General features: G+C 39.3%; 1 protein-coding gene across 1 annotated transcript in view; it reads right to left on the bottom strand.

Moving 5' to 3' along the window:
- Positions 1-21706, bottom strand: part of myo3b (myosin IIIB) — a 116666-nt gene that overhangs the window by 4360 nt on the left and 90600 nt on the right. The window contains exons 33-35 of the mRNA XM_036139273.1: positions 11419-11519; positions 10994-11040; positions 10511-10665 (exon numbers count right to left, since the gene is read on the bottom strand). Of these exons, the coding sequence (XP_035995166.1) occupies positions 10533-10665; positions 10994-11040; positions 11419-11519 (281 nt within the window). The 3' untranslated portion in view covers positions 10511-10532. The remainder of the gene's footprint in view (positions 1-10510; positions 10666-10993; positions 11041-11418; positions 11520-21706) is intronic.

Here is a 21706-nt window from a genome sequence, read left to right as displayed (position 1 = left end):
ACAGCAAAGCTGGGGCAAAACAAAACAGGGTCACACCTTCAGCCATGCCAAGTCTGCTAGCGCCCCCACCCCTTATACAAACCGAGAGAGGCTCATTTTAATTTCACGCTCTGATTTGTCAAAACCAATTCCAGCACCGGAGGCACAGAGAAAACTTGGAGACAAAACGTTTCGCGAGACACAGCAACACAGACTCAATGTGCTGTTTCAAAGTTTTCTAAGTGAACCTTTTGTTTCACTTTATCCTTTTTTTTTTTAAGTGGGAGGAGGTTCCAGGTCTGTTTTACAAATGTAAAGGAGGCTGTAATTCTGGCTAAAACATTCGGTCACCTCTAAGACTAGCAGCCGGGAAGCAACTCTTATCCCTGCACAAATGCATTTTGTATTCATGCAAATTGTAACAACAAAACAGCGCATAGTGCGTCCTCAACACACTGCAGGTGAGAGAAAGCTGAAACAAAAGCCACTGTAACCCTAATGGCATCCCTGGTCATTAAGAGAGCTTTGATGTATGTACTCAACAGACTCTTTTATCTCTTTCTTCCTCCCTTCCTCTTTGTCTTTGTGTCTCAACCAGGCTCAACCAGTTTCTTTATTAATGCCGTCTTTAGGGTACGTCTCTTTTACTGAGAGCCGCCAACATACATCTGACATTTGATTAACGGTGACGCATGTTACGCTGTTAGATCATTAGGCGACAGAGTGTGGCAAATGTTGACTTTAATTGATGTCTGCAAGGTAAAGTGTAAAAAAAAAAAAAAACGTCTGTTTATTCTTTACAATAAATACATACTGTGCTTTGCAAGCATAGTTACACCCCTTGAATGTTTTTACACTTTATCCCATTACAACCTGAAACTAAAATGCATTTAATTGTGATTTCATTTGAAGGAACAGCACAAGGTACCACAAACATTTGAAGTAGAAGGAGCAGAATTTATCATTTTCAATAAAAATGTTTGCAGCGTACAGTGTAGCATACATTTGTGCATGCAAACCCATGTACTCTGAGACCTACAAAGACAACCCAGTGCACGAAATTGCCAGACCGGTCATGGATAAAGTTGTTAAATAGGATAAAAGCAAACCTAGTATAAACTAAAAGGTAGGTTAAGGAGAGCTTTAATCAGAAAAGCAGCCAAAAGAACCCTGGTAACTCTGGAAGAGCTGCAGAGATCCACAGCTCAGGTGAAATAACCCGACTGTAGAAATCTGGCCTTTTCAGAAGAAAGGCAAGAGCAAAACAATCACTGTAAGGTAGCCACAAAAGAAAGATTCAGCTTTTGGTCTTACATGTAAAGCAATATATGTTGTGGAAAACAAACACTGAGCTTCACCCTGAACACACTAACCCCATTGTGAAACATGGTGGTGGTAGCATCCTGCTCTAGGGATGCTTCTCAGAGCAATTAGGAAAGAAAATATGCGAGAGGTTGCAGAGACTTGAGACCACAGAGACAACCGTCATGAATTAAAATCAGTGTTCACCGATGATTTACCCCGAGACTTCCAGTACTGTCTCTGGGTGGCTGGATAGCTATGCACGCCACACTTTTGAGATTTTTATTAGTAGAAAATGTAGAAAACGAATTATTATTTTTGCTTCCATTATTATAAGCCACTTTGTGTTTGGTCACATAAAGTTACCCACAAATATATGTGGAAGTTTGTGGTGTAAAATGACAACATGTAGGAAAAGTTCCTGTGGTAGGAGAGCTTCAGCAAGACACTGTTTGCAATCATGAGAGTGTAAAAAATAACTCCAGTGTGAGAAAAATCAGACACATGTGAGTATGAAAAGCACGTAAACCGGAGGATTCGAAGAGGCTGCACGTAAAACTCTCCCTTTGAACTCTGAGTATATAGAAACAGGACAATGTTGGCCTAATCGTGCTCTCTCTTTGAAGTGAGACATCACTATTAGGTGAAAAAGGTAAGCACGCTTCTTTAGAAAATAAAAGCTTTTTATCACTCGTGGAGGCTGCAGCTTGAGCGATTTCCATAAAATGTGGTTTAAAAAAAACTCTGGATAACGCAGTTTGGATGCATCTTTAATGAATGTGCTCACAGCCCACAAGGTAAAAAGCTAAAATGGCAAAAAAATAAATAAAAAAAATAACACCAGGAGTAACGTTAGCCACATTAAAGGAGCTCCATCCCGCACACCAGATGTTGTCAGATTTTAATGAGGCTAAAAACAAGACTGAGCTGGATTTGCAGGAATGTACCCAAGAAAACGCCGGTGTAAGGGCCTAAGAAGCCCCTTTATAACTGTCCCTCAGTGTCCTGCTGTCTGCACACCTCCACAGCAACCAGGAGCTTCTGCTCGTTAGGTCAGCATTTCATAACATTTGCCTTTTTGCAGCACATAATCAGCCATCGGAGGCAATTATGCACACACCTCTGCTCACCTCCTCTCATATGCTAAAGCAGGCAATCAGCCAGGGGAGTTAATTTGGCAGAGAAAAAAACAGGGGAAAGAAACACCCTCTCTGGCACCATTTGTCACCACAGTCCAACCTTGTTATTCAAACTAGTGAGCCTATTTGAAATTCCTCTCTGTGGTAAAACAGGGCCGAAATAATCAAGGGAGCGTGATCACACTTAATTGATTCAGTGTACTTTTATGACGCACTACAGGGTGCTGGGGTGACCTATTTCAGACTGCTCTTCAGAGGAACCAACTATCCCAGCAAGAGAGTAATGCACAATGAGGATTTTAATTATTCTGCGATCTGTGGCTAGTACCGGAGGTGAAATGCGTCTGAACCAACTGTGACACCACATTATAACACTGACAGTATTCTGCTGTATTACCCTTTGAATTTCTGCAGCCTTAAATTTGATGATAAACCACACAGACATGAATTTAATTATGCAGGTTCACGTTAAAATAGCAATTTCTAGATCATTAATGTTTGAAAAAGTCATTAAATAATGTCTTATTAGAAGTGAGACATCTCTTTAATAGTCGTTTATGCCTTACTTATAAACCATTATGGAGCAGTTTTCATAATTATTCCGATAGATCATCACAAATTCAGCTTCCCACTTTTCCTATGTCACTGAACATCACACTATGTAACAGAAGCACTTAAATTTGCTGATTTGGAGAAATACGATGAAGTGTTTAGATATTACTATTACTTATAATTTTTTTCTTTTTGATCAGCAAATTATTAAACTTAACTCCAGCTTAAGTTACGGCTGCAGAAAAGGAACAATAATTGAAATGAACGCATTGCTGAACATAACTCAGAATTATAAAGGTGTAAGAATGCTCATGATTTTAACAGGGGCTCCCTAAAGACCATGGCTGCATCTGAAAACATCCAATTGGTGAGGACACTTCAGCCAAACCGGATGTGTGTCAGCGGTCGCCATGATAAGTGCTGTCCGAATAGTGCAGTCAGTAAGGAAGGAGGTAGGAAAAGAAGCCTGTATGCTTCCTATCGTAGTTAATTTAGCATAGGAACCTCAAAAAGTCCCTTACCGTTGCTAAGGAGCTATAAGGAATCCCACAATCCTTTGTGTGGCATGATTTATAAGCACAGCCCCCGTCACAGAAATTAACGACAATGTCTGAAGAGATGAGAGTGCACACTTGTAGCTTGTTACATACTCCATGAGAACAAATACATTTTTTTAATGTTGTAGTCGGGGTGGGAAGAACACAAAAAAAGTTTGTTTTGGCTCTGTCTATTCATGCTGCATGAGATGCTCAGCTGCAGAAGTCAGCCCCACATCACTGAAGATCGACTGGACGAGCAAGGCACGGAGAGCCAAGCATGGAGCTGGCAGAGAGCTGAAAATTGAGGAGCAGACAATAGGTCACAGCGTGCTCTGGATATATTTGGAAAGACTGCGAACACTGGGCATGTATGGTGACTACCCCACTAGGATAATTTATACAGTAAATGCTGCAAGTGAGCAGAATTAGCATGTTCAACCACTTAAGTGACCAGAGTTGGAACATTGTGTAAAAAATTTCCACTTCTCCAACCTAAACATGGCCATCTAAATCCTCTCTAATCACAGCACTGTAGTCTGACACCCCTTGATAAAAAGGCTTTGCTCTGACGTTGTGTCGAGAACAAGCAGGGAGACCCTCCAAGACTGGCTGGGAGACCAAAATGACCTAATTTGGTCTGGGAGCGAGACAAATTGTCTTGGTGTTCTTGGAGTATGTAGCAGCCTTTGTAGCGCCTTTTACTTTTTTACATATTATATGACTTGTTGGTGATCCATATTGATAAGAGACCTTTGACCATTTCACCCTTTTTTGTCCACAGCAAATAAGATCTGCTAGATAGTGTAACAGTGCAATGGTAAACTTTTTATTTAAAATAAGCAATAAAATCACTAGCTGTGATAATATCCATCTATCTATCTATCTATCTATCTATCTATCTATCTATCTATCTATCTATCTATCTATCTATCTATCTATCTATCTATCTATCTATCCATCTATCCATCCATCTATCTATCTATCTATCTATCTATCTATCTATCTATCTATCTATCTATCTATCTATCTATCTATCTATCTATCTATCTATCTATCTATCCATCTATCCATCCATCTATCTATCTATCTATCTATCTATCTATCTATCTATCTATCTATCTATCTATCTATCTATCTATCTATCTACCTTGAAAATTAAAACTCTGATTATTCGTATGTTGTACACATAATTTATTTTGTACATAATGTGAATACACCATTTCCTGCCAAAAACAAAACCTATTCATGAATGTATCCACGATAACAGTGCCTACTGCTGATCCCATGAAAGGTCAAGGAACAGGAGCTAGAAGCTATAACTGCAACATTTTGGATGCAGATGTTGACTCTGTTTTGGCATCAGCCATCTTCTGTGGTGTGGCTTGTTGCAGAAGCAGCTTATCTACAGCTAAGAGGAAGCAGTTAGATAAGCTCATCAGCAAGACTGCCTCTTTCCTAGGATGCTCCCTTGACCCAGTGCAGGTGGTGGGAGACAGAAGGACCCTGGTAAAATAACATCACTGTTGGACAATGTCTCCCACCCCATGGTGAAGCCGTTGCAGGCTGCTTCATCCTTGGTGCACAAAGGAGCGTTATCGCAGATCCTTCCTCCCAGCAGCCGCTACACTTTATAACCAAAAATTTCACATTTGAAAAAACATCAAACATCTGAAATCAGAACAGCGACTGAGAAAGTTGGAGCTCCCCAAAGAACGGGGAGAACGGGGGCTGCACACATATAAACTGCGATGAAAGTTGCCGGTATTAACAATTTATTAACACTTCTTCTGTTTTGTGTTTGGTTTAAACAGTGGGATACATACTACTGTAAAATGTGTTGCTAATTGAGAATATACCTTTTAATGTTTGAAAATGAAAAACAGGGAAAATGTATTGTTTTTGGCCGTTATTGCTGATAGTAGATGGCACTAGAGCAAATAAATACCACTGTCTATTCACGGTTTTACACTGATTATAATTTCTTTGGATTCACTTTTAGAATTGTGAGACCTTAATTTGCCCAAAAAATAAATAAAATAAAAATTCTCTTAAATATTCCTAAACACATGCCTTGTCTAAAACTTGCCAATGCAACACTCTGTATGGTAACGTGTTCTGAGCTGGATGTATCATGACAGCCAAGCTGATTAACCAGCTCATATCAGCCTTTCTGCAAATACAGTAAAACCATGTTATTTTTACTCAGTGACTCTGTGAGAACCTCTTGCCAGCCCATGCCCACTTCCCGTACTAATATGTGCGATTACTTCATCATAAAAGAGATGTATAAACCTATCTGAGTTCCCCTTACGAAAATTTGTGGCCTCACAAAACAACAAACAGCACAGTTACGGTTGGCAAATTACAGGGTCGCAACCACAAAACTGGTGGAGTCACAACCGTCTACCATCCTAATTTTAACTTGCAAAAAGTTTTAACTCCTTCCACTCCATTGGACCTTGCAGTTCCCATGGTAAAAATAGTTAAATGCACATAAAGTTAGGCTGTAATGTCCTCATGTTTTAACCTGCGTCCAACCCTCTCAACACCAAACACTTTGGGCTTCTTTAAACTCACCAGGATTCCTGTAAATCCTACCAAAGTAAAGCCAGTCTTGCTATCAAGGCAGAGCTCTAATGTTTTTCCCGCTGAGCATAAGGAGGATGAGATCCTCACTCATACCACCCTACTCTTCCTATTAAGATCAAAATCTCCTCTCAGGCCCTCGGGTGTCAACAAAGGGAGATGCAGTAAATGATATGCAAATTGAAAAGAAAAAAAGCTCCGCAAATCAACTCGCCAGCCCTGCATTTCCGACACTTCACATCTTAAAAGATTTTTTTTCTGTATTTAGGCTGAAATTCAAAGTGAGGTCTAGCTCAGCCTCTCTGAAGCTCCGTTTGGTGATTCTCTGCTCCCAGACAGCACAAAGCCCCTCTAACTAAAGGCAACTCACAGAGGGGAAACTCGTGGAAAGAGTTCTGGGTTTTGCGGGGATTTGTCTTTGGATCAGTGTTAGACAGGAGACGCGAGGCTCGGAAATAGGTAGATGTTTCAATTTCATGTTAACACTGCTTAGGCTGGAGGTTTGGTGCCTGCAGTATGAGGGGCTTCTCATTGGAAATCTAAAGCAGAGCTCTAAAATGGGTCTGTTAAAGATGTAAACCACATGGCTTTGCTGTTTTAGGAAATGTTTTGATTCAAACAGATGAAGAGATTTTTACCACAGATGTTTGGAGTTATTTTTCAAATATTACATATTCATGAATCTATCAAAAAAAGTTATGAGGGGGTAAACAGATAACAAAGACGTTAACTGTTAATTTAAGCCATATGGGGCTCTACTTAAAGTGTTTTATTAATGCAACATATTTTTGAGGTGTACACCTCTCCTTCAGCGCCACATGATGATGTTTTCCTTTTGTTATGTCTATTATGATTAGCGCGTTTCATAAAAGAACATCTGTAAAGTTTCACAGCAATCTGTAACCTGAGCTACATTTGAAACATATGGCAGGATTTTATTGATTAATAAAACCATAATCAATTGATTTAGTCTTGTGGAAAAAGCAAATAAAAGCTAAGAACTTTGTGTGAGCATGTCTCACCATCCTAAAGCCAATTATCAAGCCAACGTGTAGTAAAATTTGGCCAGTGACCAAAACCGGTTGATTTTAGCTTGACCAGTCCTGACCAGTGTCTGGCTTTTCAAAATCTCAAATTGCAATTTATTTTCTGGTCAGTGAACACACCATAACTGAGCAGAGGTTGTGCTAACAACACACTATGACATGGAAGCATGTGTACTGTGGGATAAACATCAAAATTTGACAATTTTCACAATCAGAGTGATTTTTTAAATGAAGCTAAAGAACACAAAATGTAAGAATTATTAAAAGAAAATATTTTCTATGACACGTGGATATAAATCTGCATTTCATTCAAGCTGCAAGAGGACAAGACTTAAAGCAGATTACAGGCTGAAATAAATTTGGCAAAGTTGCACTGTTTTATCTTCTTAAGCCAGTTTTGTCAATTTAGGGACTTTTTTGCTATATTTAGCAAGTATCCAGACCCCTGTAGTGACTATTTTTCAAAATAAGCTACTAATGTCAAATCCATCAAACATTTCTGGTGTTATTGGAGGCTAATGTGAAAGTATGAATCACTGGCACTGTTTTTAATGAGCAGCAGGTGTTGCCGTAGACCAATTTCCAAGCAATCACAGTGGCCCAGTCTTCGGGCAGCTGCAGTCAGAGCAGGAGATGGTCAGACCTCCTTGTCAGGACTGCAAATCAGCCATACGTGTGCAAAGTGAATGTTAGCTGAGTTGTTGTAAGCTCCTAAGAGGACTATAGGGTTAAAACCAAATCAGACTCAAGAAGACTTAAGCTAAGTTCACACTACAGGTCTTGAAGCTCAATTACAATTTCTTGCTGAAATCTGATTTTTTTGGGCTGGTCGTTCATGCAACTGTTAAATGCGTCCACCATTATACTGCTGTCTGAACGGTTCAAGACCGCAAAGCAACCCGCAGATAACAGAAGGAGACGTTACACAGTAGTGCGCTGTTTACGGAAGTAATGGTGAATGTAATTGTTTCTAGAAGTGTTCAATAAAGTTTCATTAAAAAAACGAAAACATTTTATAAATGCGTATACCAACAGGCGTCTCTCTCTTATTAGAATGCTGTTGAGCAGTGGGAGCGGGCAATATTATCATAGCAAGATGAAGAAAGGGAAGAAGAAAGCAGCACAGCTAATAACAACGGTCTTTTATGGAGCCGTGGCTGGTACTGCTGTATGTGGATGTATAGCTGGAGCCAGGAGAGTGACGTAAAAGACAGATAAAACTTAACACGACCGTTCAGCCTGTGGACGCTTTGAAAAACATCCGATACATATCGGAAATAGCACCACATATGGAAGTGGCACAAATTTGATTTTTTGGGGGTGAAAAGATCGTAATTGGGCTGTTCACACTGCCATGAAAAAGACAGATATGGGTCACATTTAAGCAAAAAGATCGGATTCATGTCCTATTTCCCTGCAGTGTGAACGTAGCCTAAGATGAAAAACAAAACAAGAAAAGCTTAAAACCTACAGTTAAGCATAAACTTATTCATATCCCTGACAGTTTTGCATGTAACAATATTTTCATTAAACCGACACATTTTCTTTTTTTCTGATAGGAAATGGGACAGGTATCCACCGACTGATCAAAATGCAAGGGAATCCCTTTTTTTAGAAATAGAGTTCCTCTCATATAAAATTTTTAAATTAAAACGTTAAATCTAAATATTTTTCATGGTAGTTTGAACAGCCCAATTTCAATCTTTTCACCCCCTCCCCCCAAAATGTGGTACTTAATCAATACATATCCGATAGTTTTCAAAGCGTCTGCAGTCTGAACGGTCATGTCGTATTTCATCCGTCTTTATTGTCACTGTCCTGGTTTCCACTACACATCCACACAGACCTCTCTATAGCAGTAGCAGTCACTGCTTCACAAATGACATGTTAATATCTGTGCTGTTTTCTGCTTACCTTTCTTCATCTTTTTATGATGTGATCTTAATATCATTGGCTCCCATTGTTTAAAATAGAATAGTGCAAGTTCAGGATTTATGCAAATGTTCGCCCCCTCTTGTGACAAGTTGAAATGACATGCATGTGCATGGGAGAAGAGGAAAAGCATCTGCCGCTGTAGCTGCACTGGTCTTTCGTTTAGAGGTGTAATGTCTTTTGAGGTAAGAAAGCTATAAATATTGAAGTTAGCCTGTGTTCTCATTGATTATGGTGGAGACTCAACAAAGTAGCCAGGTGAACGAGAGCACGTAGCACATCACACGCACTCACATGCCCAGAGGATTTGGCCTGCATCACTCTCTCACGAAGTGAATGAATATCTAGCCTACAGAGGCAGCTCCGATAAATAGAGATTAACTAATTTTACACGTCGGGCAATTGTAAGGGCATGTATGTGGAAAAGATTTACTTCAAAACTTGGATTATGCACCTTTAACAACTTCATAATAATACAGAGTCGGTGGTATCCACTACTATGCTTTTGTTTAAGAAGATATATTGAACGCTAGTAAAAATACCATTCGCCATTACTTCCGTAAACAGTGCTGTCTTCTGTTACCTGCGCATTGGGGTCTCTTTGGGGTCTGGAACCGTTCAGACAGACGTCGAATGCAATTAATTAGAAAAATAAACGATCATGGACATTTTTTTTTTTTTTTAAAAAGATAAAAACAAAGATCAACAAAAAATGGGAATTTTTAGATGTAAATGTATTTAGGGTGGGTAAATCTACTCCCAAATAAGGTTATTCCTCTGTCTCATGGCATCCATTATAATAAGATGGACATGCCCAAGTCCACAAAATAACTTAATGAATCTATTTCATCTCCTTTAGCAACTTTACTAAAGAGTTGGCAACTTACGACCTCTGTCATGGAACAAGGTGTACAGGAAAATGTTGGCACCTTTTTGGAAATATCTGTGTTAGGGTAAGGATCTATATTGTCAAGAGAAAACACATTGAGAGGGATGTTTTTGTAATGGTGTCCATGTTAACTATACTAATCATCAACATAAGATGCTGTAGAGAGGCTAAAATGGTAATATCCACAGCCTTTTATTTTTTTTATTTTATAGCCTTTGCTCTGAAAGGAAAAAAATTAACGACCAATCACAGAAGGAAGGCGTTATATTTTTAAAAAGAAAACAAAATCATCTTAAATCTGTATTGGCAGGTCAAAGGTTCACATTATCCAGAGATCAGTGCATCTTTACAATATTGCAATAAAAGGTTAGTAAACTACTCTCACAGACTCTGAACCATTTGGATTAACAGACAGGGGCGTACGGTCTGCGCATATTGTTCGCCGTGCACCACTTCTGCTCGTTCTTTCCACCAAAGCGCTCCCAACTCAGAGGAGCTTTCCTTTGGAGTGTCTGTCTGTCTCTGTGTCCGACGCGTCTTTCTTACCGGCTGACACGGATGCAGAGCTTCAGTGCTGACTGACAGGGGCCCCGTTGGAAAGGGCGGGAGGGGGTTCACTCGCGTGCTCTTCCTCGGGGATCGACTCCACGGTCGACAGTAATTTGTAGTACTCGTCCTCTCCGTCCAACACTTTGATTTGACTGCGATGTGAGAGAAGACAAGAGTAGAAAACTTGGATGGATTTCACGAAGAAAAGGGGACAATATTTGCAGACGCAGCAGGGATACAGTCAGGTGTTTACTTGGTGTGATTTATAGAGTCGGGCCTTTAATTATTTAAATTAAGATTCTGACAAAAGCCTAATGTGCAGCCCCCTCTGTCATGACGCAGAGCCTCCTCCCATAAAAAGCCTGTTATTTTCAGCCCTCCATTTACATTATAAGAAAACAACTCCATTTCTGGATTTCCCTATCCCACAACGGGCCTGCTCTGTTTAGAGTCGCTGTAAGTAGGAAAGCAGTTATTTACCCAAGTTTTCTCGGCTTCCTCTTGCTCCCCTGGTGATCCAGAGTTCTCTGAGGAAAGGGCCAAGAGCACACAGTCAAAAGATGAGCAGAGAGTCATTAATTTTTAATTCAAAGTGATTTTGTGTTGAATGCGAGCAGATGCTGATAATATCAGAAGTCACAGCATAATTTTTTTCTGATCAAAGGGCTCAAGTGAGTCTGATGAAGCATGCATCTTGCTCGGCTTTGATAAACCACATCAATTATTCACCGTGAAGGCAGACATCCTGACATGAAAGCAACAGATAAAGAGCATAAGCACACGCTCAAGACAAGAGGCAGAGGAGCGTGGGGGTGGGGCTCCAGGGTCTGGCACAGGTAGGTTTAATTGTATTATCATGTGGAACCAAACTCAGACAAAGGCCTTTATCGGCACTTTGAACTCACATTTAGCTGGTTGTAGTACAGGCTGTCTTCGGGGCTGTTGAGCAGCTTGGGCTCCTGGCCACGGCGACGAGATGTCCTCTGCTGCGGCTTCGTCACCGAACCTGAAACAGAGGAAAGAAATGAGGGCAGCGATCCAAGTAGGCTGAGCAACAACAACAACAACAACAAGCACGATACCAACGGTGACGACAGCAGCAGTAAGCAGAATCTGCCCTCGACTCTTAATCTGCGTGACTGAAAAAGCAACTGAAATGCTTTAAAAATTCACTTAAATGCAATCATGTGATTTCGTTGATGCGATGACTCAATAACAGCTTAATTTTACAAAGATGCACACATATAAATCACTCAGAATTATATCTCTCCTAACAGGTGCACAGCCGGATGGGTTGGCATTTTTCACGCTGCTGCAGAGGAAGCATTCAGAGGAGAAACTCTGCAGCACAGATTAATCAGATGAACCAATAACACAGAGCTGATTTTTACTAAAAAAATAATGATCGATTACGTGCCATTTACAAAGCAGACACAAATATTGTCACAAAAGTTGTGACCACTCCGGAAGAGATTAATACAGAGGTTCAGTGGCTTAGAAAAGTATCCATAACTTTACATTTTGTCTTTGTTACAAATGCAAACTTCAATCTGTTTTACTGAGTCCATAAAGATAAAGTGGAAAGAAAGCATTACATAGTGCTGTGCTATGATGACCTTAGAGCTTTGTTAGAGGACATTAGAGAACAAACAGCATCCTGAAGACCAAGGAACACAGGAGACATGTCAGGGATAAAGTTGTGGAGAAGTTTAAATCAGGGTTAGGTTAGAAAACGATATACTTCACACCGCTCAGTCAAGTTCAATCAATCGTCACGTCAAACTGGAGCGAGCATGTTGCAACTACGAACCTGGTACAACATGGCAGTCCACATAAACTGACAGTTACTCTGGAGGAGCCACAGAGATCCACGGCTCAGGAGATAATTGTTTCTGATATGAGACAAGAATTTCCCGAATGATAATGAACCAAAGAAAAGGGACTACTGGTTTAAAAAATGAAATGAAATTGCTTTTATTTAATTTCTGATCAAAATGACATGTAAAGTATTCCTGACCTTTTCAACAAGTACTGAAAAAAAACCTTTATTGGCATTAAAGTAATAAATGACCTTTATATAATTTGGACGCACCTTCTTGCATGTTTTCTCTGCTATTTTGATGATTTATCTTGGTAGCGAGCTCTAAGTCTTTGGGACTGGAAGGTCTTCCTGCAATCACCCTAATTTTTAGCTCCCTCCACAGACCCTCTATCAGATTTAAATTGGGACTTGGTCACTCTAAAACCTTGATATTACATCCAGTCTGAAGGAACATGCTGGATGTTATTATTATTATTATTATTATTAAAAAAATAATAAATCTGCCAGCAGTGTTGTAACTTTGATCTAGACTAAACATGCAAAGCAATAAGTGACAGACAACTAACTCTGCATGTCTAACATAGGCTAAGCATGGTGGTGGCAGCATCATACGGGGCAGATGTTTTTCTTCTTGAAAGACAAGGAAATGTGGTCAAAGCTGATGGATGGAGCTAAATGCTGTGTATTCCTGGAAGAAGCTGCAAAAGACTTGAGACTGGAGTGATTCTACCTCTTCTAGCAAGACAACAACCCAGGATCAGGGGTTTCCAACTCTAGACTTCATAGGGTGGCATTATGCAGGTTTTTATGCACCTTTGATGCAACGGTGCTAATTGCTAAGCCTGAATAACTACAGAGCCCTAGAAAAGAGTAATTCATTCAAATCATAAGCTGTTGAATAAAGCTTGGATCACACGGCAGGATGATTAGACCGCTTTTTGCCCCTATCTTCCCCTTCCGACATGCACCAATAAATGGCGTTGCTCTCCTGTGGTAGGCTGCCTGGCCTCTGTGGAGCTGCTGCTTTACTGGGTCTCGTGGTCCTCACTGCTTGCTTTTGTTTAGTTTTGTCTCTTTTTAGGTGTTAGTTATTGTCCTTCCCCAGTTTCCTCATGGTGGCTGTAAGAGGACAAATTTGTAGCAGCTTTTTGTCGGGTTTTGTCATTTTTATCTATGTGTTTTCTTTGTGTCTCTCTCCTCTCCCTCTCTCTGCCCTTTTTATTGCTCCTGCCTTCCTCTGTCATTTTTGGCATCAGTTTGTACATTATACCTTAACAACAACAACAACAAAACAAATCATCAAGTTCTGGGCATCAAGTGTATAGGTATAGGTGTCTCTGAATACAGGTGAGTGTTGTTGACATGGACGGAGCTTAATTTCACTTAAAGCACATTTGGGGATGGTCACCAGACAGTTTTATCTGGATTAGTTTAGCAGTCAAAATGCTTGAAATAATTGTGAGAAGTTAAGGTGACAGAATTTAGTAGCAATTTGTGCTAATGTTTGTTGCTCAGCTGCTCGCCTGACTGGTTTGGCTTGGCTAAGTGTTTACCAGCAACAGAGTCAGATACTGAGCTCGGTGCCTAATGACAGATTTTAATGGCATATGTGAACATTCACACTTACATCTGCCCAGTTGTGAGTCTGTGGGCTTTGCTCATTGTTGTGGTGCAAACTAACATTAGCAATATGAGTCGCCCTGTTGATTACCTTATTAGTTTCTAGTGACTTCTAATCTGTATCTCAAGTGAAGGTATTTCTGGGTGATAATGAACCGTGGCCCTGAGAAACATAAGGACATTTACTTAACATGTGGTAGGAATCCTTTATTGGTAAGGTAAAGAAATAACTTCAGATTGTTAAATAGCTTACAATTTAAGTATTAATATTAAGTATTATTTACTGTTGGTAAAACTACTGGACATTTTACTTTTGTTAAAATATCCATTAACTTGCCCTGTATTGAATAGGAGACCTTTCCTGGATTCACCCAGCCTGTCCCACAGTGACCAGTGGAGATAAGTACTAACACGCTCCACAACCCTGCACATCTTCAAGCAGGTATTTAAAATGGATGGATGGTTTTGATTATGGCTTACCACCCTTGCCCAACCTAGATTGAAAAAAAATCACACATTACAAAATCCGAGACACGAGACAGCATCTATATTTAATGCCCGATAACGTTTCATCTCCTTTTGGTTGCGGTTAAGACACGACATTTTCTTCATCATCTCCTTCCAACTCTGTATGTCTACCTTGACTAAAGCAGCATTTGCTCTTTCCATCCTAACACTACTTTGTGCTCACTTTGAACAGGCCTCATCACATCTCAATCCTACAGATCAAAGAGCAGGGTCCCCCTCCACCCCTTCAATCTTCCCTCGGCTTTCTTGATGTTATTCAAACCAGCGCGAGTTTACCAAAGTCACACCTAGCAAAAGTTCCTGTCAGTTTGGAGATACTGGCTAACTTCTACCGTGAATGTTATCTATCCATGCCTTGGAGGCGTTAACTGCCCACTGTGTGAATCCTTGTTACCCATGAGTATTTGAGGATACTTAGAGAATTTTCATAAATGCAGGGGAAAAATGCTTAGGGGTGGAAAGAGGTTTATACTTCCTAAAAATACATTTGGTTGCATCAATAGCACCTTCAGTGACTTGCCAAAGTATTCATACAACCTAACTTTTTCACATCAAGTCGTTTTTTTTGACCAGGAACGTCTCCTGAATCTATTAAATTACAAATAAGTGGACTATTTACTGAACAAGGACTTCTGTAGGCAGGTGGTTGCACTGAAATTTTATTTAGGGTTATCAGAGTCAAAGGGCTGCATATAAACCCATATTTTTTTTCCTTCCACTTTACAAGTATGCACCACTGTATTGGTGTATGTCATAAAATGCCAAAAACAACAACAACAACAACAATATATATATATATATATATATATATATATATATATATATATATATATATATATATATATATATGAGATTGTAACAGGCTAAAATTTAATGTGAAAAAGTCAGAGGGATGTTAATACATTTGCAAGGCATTGTATATTTAGATCTAATTAAAAACTAATCCAATTCTGATCTTCTGATGATACAAGAAAAGAAATACCCCCCCCCCCCCAAAAAAAAAATAAAATAAAAAATAAAAATCAATGCATGCAACATTTTAGCAATCATTAAATTCAGGCTACTACAACTTTCATGGCCACAGGTGTATAAAATCCAGCACCTAGGCATGCAGCCAGCTTCTACAAGCATTTTTAAAAGAATGGATCGTTCGCAGGAGCTCAGAGAATCCCAGTCAATAGTATGCTACCTGTGCAGTTGTGATATTTCTGTGCTAATAAATATTTCACAACAAAACAATTGGTGACAACATCAAATCTGCTGTTTACCCACTGCTTCTTGCAGGTTTTGCGATTAAGAGGTTTAATCAAGAATCTTTATTATCATTATGTCACCATAATTACATTTTGGGGAGACGCTGGTAAGGAATTCACAAGGATTCACACAGAGCAGAGACACAAACAAGATATAATATATAAATAGTTGCATGCACTGACAACACTTCTTGAGAAGTGTGAAAATAGTCCTCAGCATCTGATAGGATTTAAATGTGTGCGTCAAAAAAGACAGATAGCAGCCACTTTACAGATAATGTAAATTAATGTGCATTTTAATCACATTAATGTATTAGAAAAACATTCCAACAGAAGTTAAAGTGCACAAAAAAATCATTGACAAAAATAAGAATCTTCAAGGTAAAACACTGTACAATTTGCCGGGATGTCCAAACAAGCATTCCCTGAAAAACTAATAGAGTGCCTATAGACATTAGCATATGAGAGCGAAAAATAATTCTCAATCGGCTCAAGAACCTGTGGAACCAGCAGCATGTTTGTAAACATATGACAGACTATGAACTGGCCTAGTTTATTTATATAGTGGCAGGTCTAAATAGTTCTAAACTTGGCTGACCTGAATTTAGTAGGATTCTTCTTGAGTCCCTTTCATGACTTATAGATGACCATGCATGTGGTCATCATGCACTGATGGAGTTGATTTTATACTAATAAATATGGGCAATGTCATTATGTGCATACATTAGAGTTGTTGGTTGATATGAGTCATGGATGTGGTACAGAAAACCTCCCACCATTCTGCATTGGTATAACAAAACTGAAACTTTGCCTGAAATGCATCAATCCTAAATCTAAGCATGTAGATTCCTTTTTTTTCTCAAACTATCATGGCAGATTCCATAGAGCTAATAGTTTTGAAAATAAAAGACACTGTGTCAGATCAAATAGCAACAAAACAAATAGATCTTTATCATTTTTTGGTCTTGTAAAAAATTGTATTTCAGCCTTTGGTTACCTTGGTGCCAAATCTTGGGCTCAAGATTATCTTATGATGCAAACTCTGTGACAAGTATTTTGTTTCTATCTAGGTGTTTGTCTTTGCTAGATATATAACATTTTAACAATCAGATGCCTAGAGAGACTGATCAACTTTACCATCAGTATCTAACCTGTATTACAGTTATAAAGATTAGTTTGTATGCAGACGACACAGTGACATTTATACAAGCAAGAAGCATCTTCAGTTCCCACAGCAACCCTTGAATTATGTACTGGATAAACTTTTTTAATCTTGCCTTTTATTGAATACAAAAATAAAAAAACAAACAAACAAAAAACAGGAGATAAACTGTGTTATTTATTTATGAACATACTTGATTTCTATTAGAGCGCATTCATGTTAGAATTGCATTTCAACATCTTAGTGTTATTCTGGATAGGATTTGCACAATATGGAACTGAAATTTTTATTCTAATGTCAGTGTTTGCAGTATTGTAAATGCAAAGGACATTTTGGATGCAACACATTCAAACTCCGTATGAAAAAAATTAAATATGGCCAGTTGCTATAGTTCACAGAAAAGACGCACTGGGACAGGGACCACACTGGAAAGGACTGACAGTACACAGGAATATACAACTTCTGTACAAACTGTTGGGGAAAGGTTGTAAATAAAGATTTTTCTTCCTATTGTACAATATATTTAACACATAGAATATATATAACATAAAATCTGTAAAATCTTTTTTCTAAAGCTTTTGCTTTGTTTTACAATTATTTGTTATGTCTAAGAGGTTCTGTTAGGTCAAGTTTCTGTCTTCAATCATTGGTATAATATACCTTTTATTTCCTGTCATTTTCAATGTCAAACCATGAGCCTGCCTGGAACCACATGAAAACTAGCCTATTGCCAAAATCTGAAAAATTCAAATGGTCTTTAAAGCAGCACAATATAACTTTTAGCTAATAGGGGCACTAGACATGTAACTTCCAGGTTTAGCGCTCCTGAAGACCACTGGCAACACTGCACTGTCGCAAAATTAAACAGTCTCCCTCCGTGTTTTGGAATCTGATAGTAGACCACTTTGGACCAACAGATTGAGAAGTCATCGAGTTACTTTTACAGTAAAGGCCACATTCACCTAGATTAAATCCTACATATATTTGATCAGGTAAGTGCCATATCTGGTTTGTTTTGTTGTTACTGCAGTCTGAGCTTAGACTGCCGTTACCTAGAACTGGTCATGTGACTTAGGCTACGTTCACACTGCAGGTCTTAATGCTCAATTCCGATTTTTTTTTGAAATCGGATTTTTTTGAGTGGTCGTTAACATTTCCAAATATATGCGACTTGTGATCTCCTTTGTGAACTGAATGCGTTCAACCTAAGTGTCCCGCATGCGCACTCGAGGACGCGATGACGTCACACCTAGCAAGTGTCCTCAGTGTTTACTGAAGTAAACATGGATTATAATGCTGGCGCGCATTTTGCAGTCATTAATTTATTTTCTAACCGGAGCTTTCTCTCCATTGACTGCTCTTCTCATTGTAGTCCGCTATGGGTGTCGTCTTTCTTCCCGCTTCTGCATAGCAGAACGCAGAATAGTGACGTTTGTCGAGTATCAATGACGTACAGGTCGGATAAATGCGACCCGGCCGTACAGACACAGGTCGCATTTGAAAAGATCAGATACGTATCGCATTCAGGACCACATATTCAAGCGGCCTGGGTCCCATTTGAAAAAAATCTGATCTGTGTTGTTCAGACTGTCATAAAAAGATCAGATACAGGTCGCATATGGGCAAAAAAATCGGAATTGGGTCACTTCAGGCTGCAGTGTGAACGTAGCCTTAGAGTGACGTTCTAGGTCACATGACATTCAGTGATGGATCTGACCCCTTCAAGTTATATAGGCAGGTTTTTGAGAAGGGCAGCCCACATGGAGCATCAATACATACCAGGTGCTGCATAGTGATCTGAAAAATCATTTAATATATCTCAAATTAAGCTTTTACTTGGTTCAAAACTTACACGGTGCTGGTTTAGCGGGCACTTACCTCATAATAACAATTCACATTAGGTTTTGAAAGCCATGTTAGCATGGTGACAATTAAATGTAATTGATTGTATATTTTAAAACATAAACTAGATAAAATATTTAAAATTCACAGCTGAACTGTATTTAAAAGTAGAAAAAAACTACAAGATGATTTAATAAGTGGATGCTCTGCCACTGCATCTCCCACTGCTGATCAGGTCTGAAGTTCATCCTCACAATTTATCCTTTCTGACCTGCAGCGATTAGAGTGCGGTGCAGATCAGAGGATGGGTCAGGCCTCCCATCTCTTTGCCTCTGTTTGGGAAATCATTGCCATTTGATCCAGGCCTGCCCCAGAGGAATGCTGCTCCAGCAGATATATTACAGCCCCGGAGGCTGCCAACAGGCCTTTGGCATGGGAGTCCTGCCCGGACATTGGCAGGCGAGGCAAGGAAGGGGTCAGGCGGTGGCTCACGTCGGGGGTTTGCTAAATGATGGTGGGTAATATCTGCTGTTTTGGGTGGGAAGGAATAATAGTCAGCTGGGAATACAGAGGCAGCACATTTCATGCAATATTGATTTCTCCATATCAAAAGAGAGCCAAGCTGAGTTTGCTCCACGCAGTGAAAGACTTACATATTCTACATGTTTGCTCCTTGAGATAAAAAAAGGGGTTGAGATTATTTTTGTGATAGGTACCTCTTTCATTTTCAAAGAGCAGCAGATGAGCTCCGTTACATCTCCAAATACCACTTTGAAATCTCTTGAAAAAGCAAAATGTTCCTCAGAAACAACATAAAAGAGACGCTGAAAGGGATTTTTTAGTGGAATAAATTAGAGATATATCGATTTACTTCAAATATCACGTGCTGCAATCACCTGACTATTCCCAGACGAACCATTTGGGCTTTGTTTATTCAGATGGACCGAGCAGAGGCACCAAAAGGCATAGTTTATAAGGAAAAATCATCAGCAAAGGCCTTTGATGTCTAAATGAAGCATGTGCAACCCAGACCCCTCTCTTTACCTCCATCTCTTCTCATACACACACACACACACACACACACACACACACACATACACACACACACACACACACACACACACACACACACACACACAGAAACATGCACACAAAACCAGGCATAAATGCAGACTTTGGTCTGCAAAGATATCGGACCCTGAAGAGGATTTCCAGAACTTCTCAAGGAAGGATTTTGTCATTTTGGACATAGGTCCTAAAGCACCAACTCATGTGCTTTAAATTAGAGGACAAACTGATCAAATGTAGCAGATATTGCTGAAAGAGGGCATTTCCTGCATCTGTTTTCACTAACGCAAGCAGAGGATGTTGTTACTTACAAGCAATTTTTCACACTGAAATCAATCATCTGGCTTGACAGGGATTTGTTTTCGAACTTTGACTTCAGAAGAAATGCTCTGTGTGGAGGAGAAATCGCTGAACTTTTCTGAAATGGAACATTTGTCAAAATCTACAAAAAATTTAATTCACACCTGTGGCCCAGCAGAATCAATAGCATATACTTACATTTTCGAAACACGAACAAGAAAAAAAAAAAAGCAAACAACAGTTAATTTATGGAAATGAAGGTCATTTAGAGCTTTGTCCTTTGCATCAGCAAATCTAAACAAACCTAATAGGTTTTTGGTGTGAAAAAAATACTTTGAGTGTAGAGCATCACAAAAAAAGTAGTGGAAAGCCTTTTAAGTTTCTCACAATTTGTCACTTTGCAACCACAAACTTCAGTGTATTTTATTAGGATTTCACACAATAAACCAACACAAAACAGCATTTTATTGCGAAGAGGAAGCAACAGGATACAAGGTGTACTCATTCTTTTAAAAATAAAAATGATAAAGCGTAGGACTGGACAATATAGAAAAAAAAAGCATCAATAAAATAGAAATCATATTGATCGATGATCGATGATATATATAAAAAATATTAATTTTAAGTGCAGCCCTAGCCATTTAATGCTGTTGCTTAATGACCTATTTTTAAATAATTGGATTCAAACTCAACCCTTTATTCAACCAACGTTTTACGAAACTGCAAGTGTTAAAAAAGAAAAAAGGACACGTGCTCTCTGAACTCTCTGAAGGCAGATGGAGCTTTCCTCAGTTTGTAATTGGTTGGGAGGATGTAATGACTGTAGTATTAACCTACATGATAGGCTTGAATGCACTGTCCTTTTATTTAAGTTTTTATTGACCCCTGTTTTTTATATTGAACCATACGTGTATTGATCGATATATATTGTTATTAAATTATCGTCCAGCCCTAATAAACCGTGTATTTTACTAGCCTGTTATGCTATATGTAATGGCATCCTGAAGCTAACCTACTCAGTGCTATAAGCCATTCAGTTGTGCCGCTGGCTGCATGTTTAGGGTTTCTACCCAGATGGAAGGTGAACCTTGGCCCCAATGTCAAGTCTTGATTCAGGAGTGCCCTGTTTTCAGCTTCTCATCAACTCTGACCTGCTTCACAATTAAAGCAAAGCATTGGCCACACCATGATGCTGCCAGCACCATGAATCACCCTGGAGATGTATTCAGTGCTACAAGTTGAGTGTATGTAAGATATAGGCAAAATCTAATATTTTAGTGTGTGATCTGATTAGAGCACCTACTTACACGTACCTTCTGTAACCCCTATGAGGGACTTGTTTAAACTAGGCCTCTCATTTGTTTCCCTCAGTAGTTGCTGTGTTCCTGGTACTCTTCCATCAAGGCCAGATTTGTGAAGTTAACGACTAAAAGTTGCTCTGGGATTCTCCTGCTTGAGCTCTGAGCTTCTGCAGCTCCTCCAGAGTTACAGTGGGATAGTTGTGCCAGTTTAAGAGGACATCCATGTCTCTGTAGGTTTGTAGTTGTTCCATACTCTTTCCATTTCTGAACGATGGACTGAAAGGTGCTCTGTGAGAT

Source organism: Fundulus heteroclitus, chromosome 7 (assembly GCF_011125445.2).
Source record: "Fundulus heteroclitus isolate FHET01 chromosome 7, MU-UCD_Fhet_4.1, whole genome shotgun sequence".
Taxonomy (NCBI): domain Eukaryota; kingdom Metazoa; phylum Chordata; class Actinopteri; order Cyprinodontiformes; family Fundulidae; genus Fundulus; species Fundulus heteroclitus.
This window is presented reverse-complemented; position numbering and strand designations above follow the sequence as displayed.